Below are 21,309 nucleotides of genomic sequence, written 5' to 3'. Positions count from 1 at the left end.
AAATCCATTTTGTGCTGTTTTTCTACTTCGAGATGAAACAGTTGATTTAACTTATTTAGTGGAATTTAAAAAGGACTCTGAATGAGAAGATATAGAAGAATTACTGTAATTGTGAGGATTTGAAGAACAAAAAGGGAAGATTTGTAATTATCTGAAGTGTATTTACCCTGGGTGTAAAAGAAAACAGATAGATATTAGAGGTGAATGAGAATGAATTTGTCACATGTTCATTATCTATAAACAGTCCTAACAATATGAATAATTACTTAAACTAAGTGAAGAATCTGTTTAGGCTTCTAAAAAGTTTTTTGGGGGTGATTGTCGTCCATATTAATTCTGGGTAGTTGTTACTCATACAGATTGAGTATATCAACTCACAGACAACGACTAATATGTAGAGACCTTGCAACAAGCTGCCAAAGTACAGTGCTTAAAGATTCAGCGCTGGAGGGATCTTTGCAATAATCTAGGCTGCTCCCATTATTTTACTGATGTAATCACTGTGGCTAAGAAAGATTAAGTGGTCATTTTTATAAATCCATTAGCTCACTAATAGCAGAGGAAGAATTAGAACCCACGTCTTCTGATTGTCATTCTGGTGTTTTCCACTCTACTGAGTAAACCATACCATTTGAATGGGCTTGGTAGAAACTTGGCCATAAACTTGAACATTACTGATTGGCTTGTATAGTCATGGGTTTTGCCATTATTATCCTAATTGTCAAGTTATCCCAATTGTAGATATGACTAGATTCTTCTGACTTTCCAGAGGATAACTACTTTTTGTTTTTTGTTTTGTTTTGTTTGGGTCTTTTTTAAAAAAAGAATTTGTTTTTAACTAATCTGTACACGGGGTTTGAACGCACAACCCTGAGATTAAGCTACATGCTCCATTGACTAAGCTAGCCAGGTGCCCCAGAGGATAACTACTTTTGGAATAGGAAGTCTCAATTATTTCAGAAATATTAGAAGGGGATAACATTTAGAAGAATAGTATAAAATGTAATGTAGTAAATTATAGTTATAGCTTCAGAATAATTACTTTGAAATGCTGATATTATTTCCCTATTTTGTATCATCTGGTTTGTCATCTAATGTTCCTCTCTTGAGGGACATATATCAAATCTGTGATGTTTCTAAATCGGCCCAAGATAGTGAGCTCTTAACCTCTCCAGCTGGTATATAGATGTGAAAACTAGAATACAGCAAAGTAGGAGTAAACGTTTCTTCTTTCTCTTATCTTCTTACTCTATGAATGTTTATTAAGAAATTTGGCTTTTATTGTTTTCTTACAAATCCCTTTACTCAGTAATGTTTCTTTAGCATATACAATATTCTGAGCTAAAGTTCCTGAATATGGTACTTATCAGAGTGTGAATTTGGTTACAGGTTCAAATGTATAACAATTAACTATAATAGAATAAATAATAAAGTACTCTGTGAACACAGAAACCAAAGCAATGTTTCCAGGAGTATGAATGATATTTGGACATGGGATGGTTTGTGAAAGTCTACAGAGGATATTTGTTAAGCTGGGATTTGAAGAGTGGTTAGATATTTTCTAATTAGTGAAGTTCAGGAAGGACATTACAGATAATGTAAGGAGATATTGAAGTGATGATAAAAGATAATGGTCTTGGAAGTAAACTTTGGAGAGATCCTTTATAAATAATGTACCAAGGAGTTTGGACTTTATCTCAACATGGGAAATACTAGACATCTACATTTCACCATTCTCCCCTGCCCATACATTCATGGAAGACATCAAAACTGAATTTAAGACCTTCCACTGAGCTCAGACATATCCCTGGAGTACATGACCATACACACTCTAGGAAGTCATGACCAATCGGTCACTTATGGCAGCACAGATGGAATCCAATACTGTAACTATTTCAAAGCCACAGAACATCCTTGAGCAAAGAGTGACATAGCAAATGTTCTAGATTCATCACTCTGGGCAGTCTAGGGGAGAGGTTGAATGATGAGACACTGAGGGTAGAGAACACAGGTAGGACACTATTGTAATTTGGATGAGAATTTCAGAACACTTTTTGAAATGGAATTTATGGAACTTGAAGATACCATTGCTTTTCTGAAAGTGTTAGTAACAACTTTTCTCCCCATCACATCCATTTTGGATTTAATAAAAACTGCGTAGTGTGTTTCACACCACTCTGCTATAGTGATTCCTGTAAATTCAGATCAACAAAGGACTTAATTTCTAGTTATAAGATATGGGAGGGGGAGGGAATAATAACTTAGAGTCCGTGTCTTCAGAACAGAATATAGTATCTGAGAAAAAACTGGTCTCTGTCCTGTCAGTGTGTGGCTATACATAATTATATCTCTTTTGCAGGGCTCTCTAATCATCAACACAATTTATATTCATAATTAATAATAATAATTATATCTTTGTACAGGTGTGATGAAATAATAATGATGATTACTATTAACTGAAAAAGCCTATGTATATTATTTCATACAATCAGTATAATAGTTCCATAATGTTGGCATTTTTGTCCCCATTTGAGAGTGAAGGAGAGAGGAATATGTGGATATGGTTATATATCCAAGTGATTCTTTTTTTTTTTTTTTTAATTTTTTTTTCAACGTTTTTATTTATTTTTGGGACAGAGAGAGACAGAGCATGAACGGGGGAGGGGCAGAGAGAGAGAGGGAGACACAGAATCGGAAACAGGCTCCAGGCTCTGAGCCATCAGCCCAGAGCCTGACGCGGGGCTCGAACTCCTGGACCGCGAGATCGTGACCTGGCTGAAGTCGGACGCTTAACCGACTGCGCCACCCAGGCGCCCCTATCCAAGTGATTCTTACACTAAAGCTCATGCTGTGTATTCTTCAGCATGTCCAAGGTGTTTTTATTTTTTTATTTCTTTTATTTTAGTAGTAGTACAGTGTCAAGCCATATACTTTCCTTTAGAAATATGGGTTAACTATAGTTGTCTAGAAAAGAGAAGATGGCTGTGTAGGCTAGGGCAGTTACAATGAGGATGGACAGGAAAGGGCAGATGTTGAGATACTGACCTCAAAAAGTAATTAATTAATCAATTCACTCTAATATCCATTATCTATTATTTTGTCTAAAGCCATTCTGATTTTTTATTTTTTAAGCTTTTATTGAAATTCCAGTTAGTTAACATATAGTGTAATATTAGTTTCAGGTGTAAAATATAGTGATTCAACACTTCCATACATCACTTGGTGCTCATCACAAGTGCATTCCTTAATCCCTATCACCTATTTTACCCCTACCCCCACCCCCATCAGTTTGTTCTCCATATTTAAGACTCTGTCTCTTGGTTTACCTCCCTCTTTTTTTTGTTTTTTGTTTTATTGCCTTTGCTCATTTGTTTCTTTTTTTTTTTTAATTTATTGTCAAGTTAGCTAACATGCAGTGTATACAGTATGCTCTTGGCTTCAGGAGTAGGTTCCTGTGATTCATCACTTACATACAACACCCAATGCTCGTCCCAACAAGTGCCCCCCTCAATGCCCGTTGCCCATTTTCCCCGTCCCCCCACTCCCTCAGTTCTCTGTATTTAAGAGTCTCTTATGGTTGTCCTCCCTCTCTGTTTTTGACTATTTTTTTTTCCTTCCTTCCCCATGGTCTTCTGTTAAGTCACTCAACTTCCACATAGGAGTGAAAACATATATCTATCTTTCTATGATTTATTTCACTTAGCATAGTACTCTCTAGCTCCATCCATGTTATTACAAATGGAAAAATTTCACTCTTTATGGCTGAATAATATTCCTGCATGTGTGTGTTTGTGTGTGTGTGTGTGTGTGTGTGTGTGTGTGTGTGTGTGTGTGTATCTATCAATGGACACTTGGGCTGCTTCAGTAATTTGACTATTTTAAATAATGCCACAGTAAATATAGGAGTGCATATTAACTTTTTGAATTAGTGTTTTCATATTCCTTAGGTAAATACTAGTAGTAGAATTACTGGATCATATGGTAGTTCTATTTTTAATTTTTTGAGGGAACCTCCGCACTGTTTCCCACCATGGCTACACCAGTTTGCATTCCCACCAACAGTGCCTTAGTATTCCTTTTTCTCCACATCCTTGACAACATTTGTTGTTTCTTGTGTTTTTTTATTTTAGCCATTCTGACAGATATGAGATGTATCTCGTTGTGGTTTTGATTTGTATTTCCCTGATGATCAGTGATGTTGAGCATATTTTCATGTGTCTACTGGACGTCTGTATGTCTTCTTTGGAAAAATGTCTATGCATGTCTTCTGCCCATTTTTTAATTGGTTTGTTTTGTTTTTCAGTGTTGAGTTTTATAAGTTCTTTATATATTTGGGATACTAACCCTTTATCAGATATGTCATTTGCAAATATCTTCTCCCATTCCATAGGCTGTCTTTCAGTTTTGTTGATAGTTTCTTTTGCTGTGCAGAAGTTTTTTTTTTATTTTGATGGAGTTCTAATAGTTTATTTTTGCTTTTGTTTCCCTTGCCTCCAGAGACATATTCTAGAAAGAAGTTACTGTGGCCGATGTCAGAGAGGATACTGCCTGTGTTCTCCTCTGGGATTTTAGTGTTTTCATGTCTCACATTTAGGTCTTTCATCCATTTTGAATTTATTTCTGTGTATGGTGTAAGAAAGTGGTCCAGTTTCATTCTTTTGCATGTTGCTGTCCAGTTTTCCCAACACCAGTTATTGAAAAGATGGTCCAAATTTCTGCACATTTGCACATTGATTTTTTTATCCTGTGACTTCGCTGAATTCATTTACTGAATTCAGTTTTTTGGTGGAGTCTTTCGGGTTTTCTATATAGAGTATCATCTCATCTGCAAATAGTGAAAATTTAACTTCTTGCTGATTTGGATTCTTTTTATTTCCTTTTGTTGTCTGGTTGCTATAGCTAGGACTTCCAATACTATGTTAAATGACAGTAGTTTCATTGAACTTTTTATTATGAGGATAATTTTCTGTTCACATGAAGTTGTGAAACTATTGAGAGATCCCATAATATATAAAGATCCCCTTACCCATTCTCCCCCAATAGAAATATCTTTCAAAACTATTGTATAATAGCACAACCAGAATATTGACATTCATACAGTGAAGATTTAGAACATTTCCATGGATACAAAGATCCTTCATGGTACCATTTATGGCTACACCCACTTTTCTTACCCTCAATCCATCCTTAACTCATGGCAACCACTAATCTGTTCTCCTTTTCTGTGATTGTATTCTCCATCTGTTTCATTAATTTATGCGTATGTACCTTCACAAAGACCACACAGTCTTGATTCCTGTAGCTATGTAATAAACATAGATTGAATAGACTGATTTCTCCCAGTTCACTCTTCTTTTTAAAAACTGTTTTAGCTACTCTTGTTTCATTTTCTTTCCATACAGATTTTAGAATAATATTGTCTTTTATATTGATTTAGAGAGTATTGATAACTTTATGCTGCGAGTCTTCCAGTCCAGGATCACAAGATGTCTCACCGTTGTTTTGTGTCTTTCAGCATGCAAGTCCTTTATGTGTATTGTTAAATTTACACTTAGGTATTTCATTGGGGGAGAAGGGTCTTTTCAACTGGTACTATAGTTTTTAATTTTGGTCTTCACATATTCATTCTTAGTATGTTGAGATATGATCAGTTTTTATATGTTTATCTTGTATCCTGTGACCTGGCTGAACTCACTTATTGATTCCAAGAGCTGGTTTTTATTTTGAGTTTTTGTTTTTGGTGGGTTTTTTTTTTTTGGCAAATTCTTTGAGATTTTCTATGAAGACTATCATGTCATCGGCAAATAGAGGCATTTTTGTTTCATTGTTTCTGATTTGTATACCTTTTATTTCTTTGTTATATTGTATTGGAGAGATCTTCCAAAACCATAATAACTAAGAATTGTGAGAAAGAGCATTCTTGCCTTATTTCTGACCTTAAGGGGAAAACATTCCCTTTTTCACCATTAAGTATAATGTTAGTTGTAAGGTTTTTTTGTAGGTGCTCTTTATCAAATTGAGGAAATTCCCTTGTATTTTCTTTTCTGAATTTGTTTTTTAAAATCATGAGTATTATGAATTTTGTGGAGTAGTTTTTATATATCAATTGGTATAATCATGTGATTTTCTTCTTTACCCTGTTAAGATGATAGATTATGGAGATTGATTTTTGAATATTGAGTCAACCTTGCATCCTTAGAATAAACCCAACTTAGTCATGATATATAATTCTTTTTATATGTTGTTAAATGCTATTTGCTAAAATTTTGTTACGGATTTCTGCATCTGTATTTAGGAGAGAGCTGCAGGCTTTTTTCTTTATCTTTTTTTTTTTTTTTAGCTATATTTTTGGTACTAGGGGAATACTGGCATGATGAAATGAATTGGGAAGTATTCCCTTTTTTTCTGTCTTCTAGAAGAGATTGTGTAAAATTGATGCTAATTCTTTTTTAAACATTTGGTAGAAATCACAGGGAATTCTTACGGGAGTTTTACAATTATAAATCCCATTTCCTTAACACTTACAGGCTAGTCAAATTATGTATTTTATATTGGGTGACTTATAGCACTTTGTACTTTTTTAAAGAAGTGATTCACCTCATCCATGTTCTCAAATTTATATATGAAGAGTTGCTTGTAGTCTTCCTTAATATCCTTTTAATAGCTACAGTATTTGTAGTGATATCCTGTTTCATTTCTAATATTGATAATTTCCCTCCACCCTCTTTTCTGTCTCAGTATCACTCTGTTGGTCAGCCTTGCTAAAGGTTTGTCAATTTTTTTGAACTATGTACGGAACCAGCTCTTTGTTTCATTAATTTTTTCTATTGTTTTTCCATTCTTAATTTCATTGATCTCTGTTATTTGTTATTTCCTTCCTTCTGCTGCTTGGGATTCATTTTGTTCTTTTTTGGGGTTCTTGAGTTACAGAATATTCATTTAAGACCTTTTCTCTTTTCTAATGCATGCATTTAGTGCTATAGATTTTCCTGTCAACACTGATTTGGCTGTGTCCTATAATCGTTTTATTCAGTGTATGATATTTTTTTAACTCTCCCTTGAGACATTATTGTCTTTGACCCGTAGATTATTTAGTGTTGTTTAGTTTCCAAGTGTTTAAAGGTTTTCCTGATATTTATGCTTAAATAAATCTTTGATATGTGCTTCTATCTCGTCTGATGATTTTCTATCTAGTTGTACAATTGGTTGTTGAGAAAGGAATGTTGACTTCTCCAACACCAATCTTTAATTTTTCCATTTTTCTTCTCAGTTATATCAGTTTTTTCTTCACATTTTGTTTTTGCAGATTTGTCTTTTGGTATATACATATATAGGATTGCTATGTCTTCTTGGTAGATTAGCTCTTGTTATCATTATATATAATGTCCTTTGCTTTTTCTGTTAATTTTCTTTGCTCTGAAATCTACTTTGTCTCATACTGATCTATCATTCATGGTTTTTTCATTAATGTCTGCATGGTGTATCTTTTTTCATTTTTTACTTTCACCCTGCTGAATCAGTATATTTCAAGTGAGTTTTTTGGGGTATCTATGTGGCTCAGTCAGTTAAGTGTCTGACTTTAGCTGAGATCATGATCTCACGATTCGTGGGTTTTAGCCCCACCTTGGGCTGTGTGCTGAAACTCAGAGCCTGAAGCCTGCTAAGGATTCTGTATCTCCCTCTCTCTGCCTCTCTCTCTCTCCCTCTCTCTCTCTCTCTCTCTCTCTCTCTCTCTCTCTCTTTCTCTCTTTCTCTCTCAAAAATAAATATTTAAAATTTTTTTAAAAAATTAAGTGAATTTCTTATAAATAGTATATAGTGGGGCCCATGGATCATATCACAGATTTTTTTTTAAAGAGAGAGAGAGAGAGACTCTTTTTTTTTTTTTTTCGGTTTATTTATTTTGAGAGAGAGCACGAGAGAACATGTGCACATGAGTGGGGGAGGGACAGAGAGGAAGAGAGAGAGTATCCCATGCAGGCTTTGTGCTGACATGGGGCTCAATCCCATGAACCATGAGATCATGACTTGAGCCAAAATCAAGAGTCTGAAACTGATCTGAGTCAACCAGGCACCCTGGATCATGTCATGGATTAATGATAGAGAGGTCATTAATCCAATCTGGCAATTTCTATTTTTTTAATTGGTATATTTAGACCATTTTCATATAATGTAATCATTGATATGTTAGAAGTTAAGTCTGCCATTTTTGTTTATTTTTTGTGTTTTTTATTTCTCTGCTTTTATTAACCCCACCTTTACTGTGGGTTTTTTTTTTTGAGCATTTTTGTTTGTTTGTTTGTTTTTAATTCCATTTTATCAGTTGTGTTTTTGAGTGCATCTCTGTGTAACTCTTTTGGTTGTTGCTGTAAGCATTACATTGTATATACACAGTTATCACAGTCTACTAGTATTGTATTTTACCAGTTTAAAGTGTAGAAAATTTCTTTCTTCATGTTCTTTTGCCCTGACTGGCCCAGTCAGTATAGCATGAGACTCTTGATCTCAGGGTCGTAAGTTCAAGCTCCCATGTTGGATGTGGAGCCTACTTAAAAAAATTAAAATGTATATGTATGTGTGTGTGTGTGTGTGTGTGTGTGTGTGTGTGTATGTATACATATAATATAAATGTATGTACTATAAATATTTCCTCTATATGCATTTAGAACCATGTCAGATAGTATTCAAATTTTTTTGTCTTAACATCAAACATAATTTTATGTATTTTTTAATTTAATTTTTATTTACTTTTTGAGAGAGAGAGAGAACAGGGGAAGGGCAGAGAAGGAGAGAAAGAAATCCCAAGAAGTTTCTGTGGTGTCAGCAGAGCCCAATGTTGGGCTCAGACCCACGAACTGTGAGATCATGACCTGAGCAGAAATCAAGAGTCCAATGCTCAATCTACTGAATCACCTAGGTGCCACCAAACATAATTTTAAAACTCAATAGGAGAAGGAAAATCTATTGGATTTATGCATATTTTTTATTACTGTGTTCTTTCTTCCTTCCTAAACTTCTAAGATTGTTTCTTTTTTAATCATTTCTTCTCTTTTCTTAGAGAACTTTCCACAACCAATGTTTTAGTGTTGGTCTGCTGACAACAGATTATTTTAATTTCTGTTTCACCAGCATTCTAATTGTTTCCCCCCGATAACCAATTTATTGTTTCTCTCTCACTGCTTTCAAGATTTGTTCTTCATATTTGTTTTTCATAACTTTGTCTGTAATGTATTTAGCATAGATGTAGGGTAGACCCAGGAGTCTGAAATGCCTAGGAATCTGAGTGTGGTTTAGTAGTAGGTGCATCAAGACACCAGCACAAACTTTTGTATCTTCCATAAATCGATTATTGAAGAACAAGTCAAATACCTAGGATTTCTATGGGCCCAAAAAATACGTACTCACTTATAAGCATAGAATCAGAATAGGGCCTAAAATAAACTGCCTTCTTACCTATGGAATTTAAATAAAAACCAAACTTTCTATTAGGTGGACACACTTTAGAGATAGTGTATGTAAAAAGAAGTATGATTTTATGCCTAGGTTTGAGCATATGAAATTTATTGTTGAAGTGGCGTTTACAGTAGATTATAAACTTCTCTTGCTCATCTTATTCATTGTCACATTAATTCCATTGACCAAGACAGCCCTGAAACCAATTTAGAACAGTGACTTTTGGATTAATGTGTATGTTTTTACTTTCTCTGCTTGTGCTGCTAATAAAAAATGATAAGAATCTTATTTGTTGGCTGAGTCAGAATTTTTTGTTCTATATCGTGGTGGTTCTCCAAGCCAGGGCCAAGACTGAGATGGAATGGGGTAGATTGTTGTGTTGTTTTCTGTAGGGTAGCAGTTTTGTGGAGAAGAGGTTTTAAAATCTCTAAAGTTGTCAAGATGGAAAGTTTTACCAGCAATGAATTGGCATCAAATAAAACATGAGTACCTGTATTTGGATGTTTTACCACATACCCAAGACAGACAGTGGATTGTAAACCTTTCATTTATTGGACTATTTGGGCTCCATCTGTAGACCAGTATGTTGTTTCAGCGTCTGAGACAAACCACAGAGGCTAGCCATACTTTTTGAATGTTGTTCTTCATTTTAATCTGTGTGTTTTCTGTGGTCAGTCCTGATGAGAAAACTCTTAACTCATTGTGGTATATCCAGATATGTACCAGTGGGTGGCAGTAGATATGGCAGAGTTCTCAGTAATGTAGCTACCAATCATAGATGGAGTCTAAAAGCAGTACACTTGAAGGCTTTTTTTTTTTTTTTTGCTTATTTGTTTTAAAATGCATCTGATTATATTTTCACACATATTCCTGATTTTAACAGGCATAGTGAAGGGTAATTTTTAAAATAATAACAGCTAACATATAATTCTAAGTGTTTTACATATATTAATTTAAAAACAACACATTTGATTATTTTTGAGATATTTTGGTTAATGTAAAGTTATATTATTATCCATTTATCCCATTTACATATATTAGTGTGATAGAATAGAAAAACATTTGCTGATAAATATTATATCATTAAGTGGAGGAACTATTCAGCTGTCAGCCGTTCATTTAAACAGATCTGTTGTTGTTTTATTTTGTGAGATATTCTGTATGTTGCGTGTTGAGCACATCTTGCCAAAAACAACTGCCTTTTCCAATGTTTTAAGTATTTGCTTTCCATCAAAGCCACATCTTTTAATGTCATCTCCCAGGGTTGAGGAATTTCATTTTGGACAGCAATTAACTATAGGTCTTCTCACAAATTGTTGTTACACAATTTGGTTTCACAAAGTTTCCTTTAAGTTTGGGAAAGAATTTGAAAATGTGTAAGCATTTATGACAGAGTTTGGAATAGTATGTCCAATACTATTGTCCAATACATCTTGAAAGGCAAAGGATACCAGTCATTTGTATGCAGGAAAAAGTATTGGACCCTGGTCCAGTTTAGAAGTTCTGAGCTCAGGTTCATGCATTTCTGTTCACTAGCTGTGTGACATTGACAGAGACTTTTGCTCTTTGGGAACTCAGTCCTCATCTATAAAATGCGAGGAGATTGGATTAGACCAGTGGTTTTCAATCAGCATAATTTGGAGCTTTATAATAGCTCCACCATGGCATCACAGGCGTTGATCCCAAGATAGAAATGAAGTCCCAATAGGCTGGCCCCTAGGTCCTCCCTTCTGCTTTCACCTGAGAAGCTTCCTTCAGCTTTTAAATTACTTCCTTTATTTATAATATACACTGGAAAGTGTATGTGATTTCATTTGTAAGACAGAATTCTACTTGTTTCATTTTTTTAATATTTTTTAAACTTTCTGTGTTTTTTTTTAACGTTTATTTTTGAGAGAGAGAGAGACAGAGACAGAGACAGAGCACGAGTGGGACAGGGACAGAGAGAGAGGGAGACACGGAATCCAAAGCAGGCTCCAGGCTCTGAGCTGTCAGCACACAACCCAACCCAGGGCTTGAACCCACAAACCGTGAGATTGTGACCTGAGCTGAAGTCGGATGCTTAACCGACTGAACCACCCAGGTGCACCTCTACTTGTTTTTTAAAAAAAGGATGAAAATCCTGGGATTAGGTTATTTCGATGGTCCTTTCTGTCCCTAAAGTATTAATGATTCCAATAACTAGGGAGCCAAAAAAGAAACAGAAATTGGGCATTGACTTTAGCCCGTTGCTAGCATCTTGACTATCCAGTATACAACTGTGGGAGGCTAGGTCCATCATTTATGACCTCTGAAGGGTTGTTGTGTGCTCTTTTATTTGATTAATTTTATTATACCACAACTGCCACCCACAAAAATGAATGACATAGATTTACTTTTTAAAGAGCTTACGTTCATTGAGAATTTACATTATCTATTGTTTTAGGCAAATGTCAGGACACAGAGTAATCCTGAAGAGGAGCATTGATTACTAAGTGAGATATAGAACCCAGAAGCTAAATGCTTTTCTCTGCTATCATTAATTCGCCATACTCTGCTGCCAGTGCTACCCTGTCCACTGCTGCTGTTATAAATGTTGCTGTATCTGAAGCCCTTGTTTCTACAACTTTTTCTGTATTACCAGCTGAGTGGGGTTATAATATGGACGAGATATTTTACAGTAAAGATGAAAGGGAAAATCTACTCCTTTCTAAACTTAATCTCCAATCTTTCTATGAAGGGTCAAGTTGCTAGATAGATTTGTTGCTCAGGTACAGCTGGACATGATCCTCCTTTTAAAAGCAAATAAACAAGCAAACAACCTATCTGCTCCCTTGGCTACTAGGAACCAGAATCAATATAAAAATGTGTCAAACCTTCTTAAACAGCCAGACCACTAGTTGCAAAAACTGAAGGAAGTAGTACAAGACTGTCTTAGCCAAAAACATGGTCATGATATATTACCCTGAATGTGCCAGAGAAATGCAAAGTGAAACAAAACAACACAACACACCCAGATTCTCCACTTCTCATCCACTGATGTCCTGCTTTTTTAAATGGGATTCCCTCCCACATGACCATATGTCATAATGAGTTAGTATCAGCTCATTTAAAGAGTTGGAGCCAGTCCAAGGAAAACACACAGGACTGCTCTGCCCTTTTCACCAAAAAAAATCTTTCATTAACTAATGTTGATGGAAGCACATTTAGCCACAGCAATTTGCATCGCAGTTGAATTGCTGTTTGTATTGAACAGCAGACCAGAGAATAATAAAGCAACACATGAACATGCCAGTGAGCAAGGGAGCAGAGCATGCTCTGATCATTCGTTCTAAAGCCGGTAAGAGCAAACAACAGCAAGATTGCTTGTTCTAACGAGGGGTGCACCAGTCACACTCTGTTGTCACAGCCTTATGTCACGTCAGCCGTCCAGAGGTCCCACCTACATTGTCTCATCTTGTGGTTGCCGCAGAGTAGTTGCTTCTCAGCAGGGCCCACTGGCCATATTTTCTCGTCACAGGTTAATAACCCCGTTCATCATCCCAAAGGCATGTACTTGAACAAAGGAACTAACAAGTGAGCAATTGCACAGAGCAGTGATGTTGGTGGAGAAGACAATTTTGGGGATCCAAGTTAAATAGCAACCGTAGAGAGGCAGTAGTTAGGGAAGATATGGATATGAAGACATCGGAGCCCTGATTGTTGACATCAGAGAACTCCTAAAGGAAATCAGAGGAGTAGGAACATGTGCAATTTTTAAAATAACAGTATGAAGAAAGGTACAATTAAGCACTGAGTGGTACAAATGAGAGCACGATATGATATATACAGCAAGAAGATTAGAGAGCAAAGTGCTAGCTGTGGCTTTAGCACTAACTAGGTAATCTTGGGCAAATCATTTGCCTTCTCTGTATTTATTGTAGGATGAAATGCTTCCCTGTATAACAGAACATTCTTGCCAATTTCGAGTTCTCCAAGTTTCTGAATAAAGATAAAAAAGTTCAGTACAGCCGTACAACCAGAGACTTTTAAAACTGATGGCAATCCAACTAAACCTAATTTAAGTATAAGTAAAATGAAGGAAAGGAAGGGAGGGAGGGAAGAGAAAGATGGAAGAAAGGACGGAAGGAAGGAAAGAAGAAAGGAAAAAGAAGGGAAACAGAGAGTTGGAGGGAGAGAGAGCTAGAAGTTTGGGAGTTTTGTGGGCTTCAGGCAAGGGTGGATCTGGTCCTCAGCCAACTCTTTGTCTCTTGGCTCTATTTTCTTCTTTACCAGCTTTGCTGTTTTACAGGTTCCTTTAAGCATAGTACCAAGTACAGCCTTGGAAGCACCAGGCTAATATAAACTTGTGGCTTCAGGAGAGAATCTACTCATTTTTGCCTGTCCTGGGCAGGGTTTGTTCCCTTTGTTGTTAGTGGTCCATCCTCGGGCCACTTTGGGCTTGAGTTGACGCCTAGCTGGAGGGGGCACATATACAGGAGGACGCTGTGGCGAGACATGCTGTTAGCAAGTTAGGTAACAAGTGTTGGTGCCTCGCTGGTTCCCGCAGGTATCTGTGTGTCTAGGCTGGGGGCAGGGGAGAGGGAAATGGTACCCCCTAGCTCTTTTATTCTTAGAGAAGTGCCCTAACGATCCCTGCCTGTCCAGTATATACTCTGAGATTTTTCATTTCATACTCAGGCATTTTTCAAACTATTGCTTTTATGCTATATCTTTGCAAGGCTCTTTGTTTTACTGTCTCTTTAAGGGTAGAGACTCAGTTTCCTCTCACCCTCCAGGCTCTCCCAGAGTCCAGCCTGGTTATTTTTCAGGTTCCAGGTATTAAGTGCTACTGACTGTACCACTGACTGAACTCCCAAAATTGTGCCCCTCTAGTTTGCAAAGTCAAATGTTACAGGAATTCCTCTTCCCTGTGCAGGTTCCCCAGGCCTGGGCGCCTGGTCTGAGGGTCTGTTTCTTTCCCCTCTCTGTGCACACTGTGTCCCTGCCTCCTGAGCATAGTCTGAGGACCTGTTTAGCTCCCAGTCTATCTCTGCCCTTCCTACCCTCTTCCATGTGGCCTCTTCTCTATGTTTAGCTGTGAAGCGTCCATTCTGCCAGTCTTTGAATCATTTCCTGGATTATTTACACTGATGTGGGTATTACCTAGTTGTTTCCGTAGGATGAGGTGAGCTTAGGGTTCTCCTACTCTGCCATCATTCCCCAAAGCCCAGGAGTTCTATATTTTTATTTAAAAATTTTTTTTAATTTATTAATTTTGAGAGAGGGAGAAAGTACGAGTGGGGGAGGAGCAGAGAGAGAGGGGGAGAAAGAGAATCCCAAGGAGGTGCAACACCATCAGAACAGAGCCCAATGCAGGGCTTGAACTTACAAACCATGGGATCATGACCTGAGCCGAACTCAAACGCTTAACCAACTGAGCCAAGCAGGCACCTCTAGGAGTTCTATTTTATTTTATTTTATTTTATTTTATTTTATTTTATTTTATTTTATTTTATTTGTTTATTTGAGTTTATTTGAGTTTATTTGAGTTTATTTGAGTTTATTTGAGTTTATTTATTTATTTATTTAGAGAGAGAAAGAACCAGCGGGGGGAGGGTAGGAGGGAGGGGGGACAGAGGAACCAAAGCAGGCTCTGTGCTGACAGCAGAGAAGCCTGCTGTGGGGCTCAAACTCGAACTGTGAGATTATGACCTGAGCTGAAGTTGGATGTTTAACCGACTGAACTACCCAGGCACCCCAGGAGTTCTATATTTTAAATGCCAATTGTAGTAATCTCTGTAGTCGTTTTTGTTCAATTGTCCAAAATCAAGGGTTGCAATGGGATTAGCTTTGCTGGAAAGCAGCTTGATCTCTATGCATTTGGAGAAAATAGAGAACATAATTTTGAAGTTGCAATAATACTGTGAAGTTCTGAGGGTGATGGAGCTTCTTTACATTTATAATTTTATCAAATCTGTGAGTTGAGCTTGACTCTATAGGAGATCCAATACCCATTAATTATCCAGTAAGTTTTAGCTGTTTGGTGTTTGCTGTACCAAGCTGACTCTGGTGGAATGAGATCAGTTTTCTTTGATTGGTTGATGAACCCTACTGTCCACCACTCCAGGGCCAATGTCCCATTTAACAGTGTAATTCACTACAAGGGGCCTAACTTAGAGAACCTTCTAATCTTGTATGTAGAAACTATCCTTCCTGCTCCTCGTCTTCCTGGGATTATCAGTGAAGGTGCTCCATCCTTTCCCCTAGCCAAACAGTAGTCAAGAGATGTGAGTCTCATTAGCTCCTCTCTTCATGGAATTTGAGTGGAGTGACACAAAGATTAGAGACACCCAGGATAAAATGCCCATTAGTTCATGCTACTTACATCCCTACCCTTCAAGACCAGTTGTTATTCTCTGCAGAGTCAAGATCCTTTCTCCCAGGTATCTATTAATTACTCTTATATACTTCTGATAAATCTGAAAGCTTCCTGTACAGTTAACAACTGGTTGCTGTAAGTTAGCAAGTGCTGGGTACCAAACCATCCCCCAATTCCATTCTTTACGTCTGGATTCTGTGAATTGGACTTGGCCCTGGACTCAGCTGGGCAGTTTGTCTGGCCTCCACTGGGATCCCCTTCTGAGTCCTCTGTGGTCATCTTCAGGCCAGATGAACAGCTATGCTTCTGGGCATTTGCTAGCTGCCAGTTAAGGCAACCTGCAGGGCGTCTTAGGTGGGAAGAGTCCTGGGCTCTTGTCATCTAGCAGGCTGTCCTGGGCTTGTTCGTAGAGTTCCAAGTAGAAAAATGAAAATCTGCAAGGCCTCTTGAACTGTCAGTACAGACTGGCACAGAGATGCTTCTGCTGTATTCTCCTTAACAAATCAAGTCAGGAAGCCAGCCCAGATGTGAGAGGTAGAAAGTAGATGAACGTGACCTCTTGATGGTAGTAGCTGCATTGTCACAATGCGAATGAGTAAGGATTCAGAATGAGGAATTTTCGAAGGCACTTAAACCATCTACCACACTCAAAGTTGGTTTCTGTATTGTTAAAGAACCTGATAAGCCTACCAAAAACCCCCTTAAAAGTACAGCCTAATGCATAGACTTTCTCCTCTCGCTTTTTTGATGTAACTCTGATTATGGAAGGTTTAGGAGCCAAAGTTAACTCTTCTGTGGGATTCAGAGCAAAAATTACCTGTTACCCTGAATCCCAGTGCATTGTGTCTTGAGGGGATTGTTTGCAATTCCTCTGTAGCTGAATTAGCCATCCAGTCTCATCATCAGTTATATCATCTACCAGGTTTCCTGAAGTTTCAGCCTGTTCAGCTATGACCTATACCAGTATGACTTGGCTACTTACTCACTATAGTATTGCTTCCTGCTGTATGTAGTACAGCACTTGCTAAAAAACATTTGCATTTGCCTTTCTGGGATATATATTGAATTTCTGTAAGTTATAGTTTCCTTTTGTGCAGCATAGCCTCTTGGTGAGCAATATCAATCATAGAGCAAGGCAAATGCTAATATTAATGTGCACTGCTGTAGGTGTTTCTTGCCTGTTTTCATCCAACTTCTGACTCAACCCAGCCCTCTTTAGGTTTGTGAGATCTAATAAGATCATAGCACAGGGTGGTAAAGCTGCAGGCAGAAAATTCTGCTTGCCAAATATATTTTCCTTTATAGCAAGTTTGTAAATTAATGTGGGGCACTGAGATACCATAGCTGTATACATGCATTTAGACAGAACTCTCTTCAGTTGACTACCCTCCCTTCCAGCCACTAATTTCTCTGAGATGATGCCAAGCTCTTGGTCAGATGTAGCTTCAATGCTTCCCACCTTCTCAGCGTGAGATGATAATTAATAAGACTTTACAGCTAAGGTGGTGTTCTGCTTCCATTAATAACACCCATTATTCTAAGATGTTTTAATTTGGTTATAAAAATTGACTCTGGAGGTGGAACTTGGCTTGGAAGCTTATTTTAAGAGCGAATAGTTTGTTTCTCATTTTTCATTTAAAAAAAAGTTGTTGTTTTTTTTTTAAAGAAAATGTTGTATTACTTTGGAGTTATATAAGCACTGGGCCAAATTCCTAAAATATTGATATGATTTTGGATTTGTAATTTAGTCAGTTTTATTCTCTGGTATCTCCATCAGAGTCAAGACCTCCCAGGGCTTCTCATCTAGCTTAGGATTGGTAGAGTCCAGAGCTCTGCCCCATCCTATCAGTTGGGATCAGAGGGCATTTCTTTTACATTCCTTTTCACACTTAAACACAAAATTCTCTTTCCAGGCAACAGTTTATACAAGCTATTGACTGAATTGGGTTTGATAGTAAGAGGCAGCTCATTTTCACATTATCCTGATGGGTATTTTACTTTCTTACAGATCTCCTGGAGGAGACCCACAGAAAAGATGAAGAAATGGAATCTCTGCAGGTAAAGTAAATTCTCCCATAGGTCAGGTATCTTTGGGATAAAAACATTTGTTTTACTCTGTTAGGCTTTATTGTTATCACATTCAGACCACAATGCCAAATGGAGTGAAAAATAAGTCTGAATTTTAAAGCCTAAGTTGGAATTTGCTTCCTTTTAGAAGTGTTTGAGAACATTTATAATCTCCTGAAACAGGAAGCCAACTCAGCCCCTGTGCTACTCTTGAAAGGAACCTTTATTTCTTGGTAGAGCTTAATGGGAGGTGCAGCATTAAGAAATGAAAGCAACATCTTTGCAAAGTCACTTCCCCCAGAACAGGGCTGATAAACGAGGATGAATTCAGGGAAGGTACATTCCAAGTGAAAGTCAGGACTGTTCTGACTCCATGAATGTCATCTACCAATGACCAACCGAGAATATTAACACATGTATGGAGCTTAAGATTTACCTTTTATGCCTCTTAATTCACTATGGATTTATACACAGTTCTCAGGCTGGAAAACTGTGTTTGAAAGATTACTCCAGAATTTTAATTGGCAGTTCCATGGCATGAGCAATTGATGTTAACTTGGCATCTGACAGTAGTAGTTCTCTCTTCCTTTTACATTGGGCTCACTTGCAAATGGATAACTCAAGAGTCTGTCTTTATTAGGGGAAACATAATCAGTTATATTCACATGACAGAACCAATTCACTTAATGTCGCATTGGGGATTAAAAACAGTAAATAGTTGGGACATTTAGAGTTCTTCCTGGGCCTGGAAGCTGTAAGGTGGGACTGAAGAGTGATTTAATGAGCTAGCTTGAATGCTTAGGGGTAAAGATGTTTGCTTCTGGCAAATGAAGGATGGGTCAAATGAAGCCCAAAGAGCAAGGGGAATGTTCTGTAATTGGGGATTCTTCTAATTAATGGTGTATTTGTTAAAAGAAAATTATATTAATCTAAAAATGATGAAGAAGAGTGTAGTTCTATATACTTAAAAAAAGTGGCATGTGTTGGCCACAATTCTGTACAGATTAAATTCTTTTAACATCTTGAGCTATAGTCAGGTTGAAAAGAAACAGCCCTGGTTGGTCCTGTCTGGGGCTAGGAAAAATCTCAAGTGTATACTCATCTTGTCTATCTCTGAGAAATTAATATCAGAGTTATGAAAAGCAAAGCTTCTATGTATACTAAATATATATATTGAGAAGGTAATAAAGTCTTTTTAAGGCTCTGTGGTTATACATTGTATTTGCCCACAATAGCACATAGAAACGTATTTATTGAGTACATAGTACATACATGGCCTTTTGAAATGACAGCACAAACCTTTTTAAGTTTATGTCTCTCACAATACAAATGCTGGAACTGGTAATCCTGTTAAATTTAGTAGCCTAAGTTTCTGCTCAAATATTTATGAAGAACTGGTAGCATTTTCTACCAAAATGTCCAGCAAGTGCAGTAGAATGCACCAGCCAACTAACAATGGACATGTATAGATGTAGAGTATCCAGTATGATGTCCAGCAGCAGGAAAGTTCAATGTTGGCACTTTGTAGTGGTAATTAGTGCCCGATAGTAACACTCCATTAAGAACAAAGAAACTGACACCTCTGAGAATGTACAAGAGTACAGAGACACATCTCCGAAAACCTTTCATTTTAACACGAGGAAAATTCAGCAAAAAGACCTATATTCCTAAGTTTCTGTATTCAAATAGAAATACCACAGGTGATACTTTTGAGAAGACAAAGTATTTAGGCTGAAGTCCTACAATCACACAGAACTTTGGGGAGTCAAAGGCAAAATAGTTTCAAAAACAAAAACAACAATAGCAAAGGATTAGAAATTGACAGCTTTGAATTTTAATAGTGGTTCTGCTTCTGGGCAACTTTGAGTAACTCAATTAACTTTGCTGTGCCTATTTTCTCATCTATAATATAAAATCATAAAACTGTCTTCCAGAAGTATTTAGTGTGGATTAGATTATCCTAGAAGAGAGAGATAAATATTTAATTCCAATTTGCAATGTTAACAAATCCCCATGTATCCAAATTGGAGTCAGTTTTATTTACTCATTATCATCATATAATTATGTATAACAGACATTCTGTATTTAATGTTATCCTCCTTAAGGATAGAGGGGTGTTTATCTCTATACCCTTTCCAGTTTTCTCCAAGTAAAAGATGTGTCATATATTCATTGAACAAATGCTTGTTGAGCACCAGTTCTGTGTGACACTGTACTGAGTGCTAGGGATACAAAGGCAAGCTGCTTCTACTGGATGCATTCCTGCCCTGGGAAAGTATCTGTTATATAACAATAAATGGTGTATAATAAAATAATTAAAAATGATATGACAGGGGATATGAGTCACTGTGGGAACATATAATAAGAACACATGTCTTTGGTAGAGATAGGCTAGGTTGGGTGGACGTGTAGAGGGTTGAAGGTGGGTAGGGTGAGTAGCAAACCACGTAGGTTTCCCAAAGGAAGCCAATATTTAAATGCTCTGGCAAGTTTGGAGGGAAGATTGGAAGAGTTTTAGGCAATGTGAAGGAAGTAAAAGAACATCAATTTCATGTTTGAGGAAGTAAAAGAAGTTTGGTATGGTAGAATGTAGCATTGAGAGAGAAAAAGCAAAACTGTAGTTGATAAGGTAAGCAGAGGTCTAAAGAACCTCATAAAGGAGTTATAATTTTACCTTTGGAATATGGGAAACCAGTTAAAAATTTGAAGCAAAACAACAACATGATCAAGTCTGAATTTTTAATAGGTAACTAACTGGTTGTAAAGTCCAAAATAATTGGGAATATTCAAGATTGAAACCAGAGGGACCAGTTAAGCAGACATTTCTGGGAATCTTGACAACAGAGCATAGTGACCTGGATTGGGTGGTAACAGAGAGCATGAAGAGGAGTGGGTGGTTTCCTAGTATATTTTAAGATCTAAAACTCCATGGAACTTTGAGATTGGTTGCCAGGAAATAAAAAGGAAGGGTTAAGAATGACTCCAAGGTTTCTTGATTGGGCAGCTTTGCAGATGGTTGTGCTAGTCAGTGAGAGAAGCAGAAGTTGATTAGTTCACTTTTTGATATTTTCACTTTGGGGGCCTTGAAACATCCAAGTGGCAGTGTCAAAAGGAGGGTTCATACCTGAGGCTAGAGCTCAGAAGGCGAAAACTGAACATGCAGAGTTTGTTGTTGTCAGATTGGTCTCCATATCATGTAGATGGTACTCAAATTCCTAGGAGTGGGGCATCTAGCTGACTCAGTCGGTGGAGCATGCAACCTTGATCTCAGGGTCATGAGTTCGAGCCCCACATTAGGCATAGAGCTTACTTAAAAAAAAAAAGTCATAGGAGCAATGAAAACTCCCCAGGGGAAGTATGTAGATTAAAGAGATGAAAATTTAGGCCAGAGCCATAGGGAACACTCACTCTTAAATTTCAAGCTAAGGATGAAAATCCTGCAAAGCAGT

General features: G+C 37.2%; 1 protein-coding gene across 14 annotated transcripts in view; it reads left to right on the top strand.

Annotated features, from left to right (window-relative positions):
- CEP128 (centrosomal protein 128) overlaps positions 1–21,309 on the top strand; it is a 401,019-nt gene that overhangs the window by 300,701 nt on the left and 79,009 nt on the right. For all 14 annotated transcript variants that reach the window (XM_045060329.1, XM_045060322.1, XM_019833420.3 and 11 more), the window contains one exon: positions 17,802–17,851. In XM_045060329.1, coding sequence (XP_044916264.1) covers positions 17,802–17,851 — 50 coding nt within the window. The remainder of the gene's footprint in view (positions 1–17,801; positions 17,852–21,309) is intronic.

This window comes from Felis catus, chromosome B3 (assembly GCF_018350175.1).
Source record: "Felis catus isolate Fca126 chromosome B3, F.catus_Fca126_mat1.0, whole genome shotgun sequence".
In the NCBI taxonomy this organism is placed as follows: Eukaryota; Metazoa; Chordata; class Mammalia; order Carnivora; family Felidae; genus Felis; species Felis catus.
This window is presented reverse-complemented; position numbering and strand designations above follow the sequence as displayed.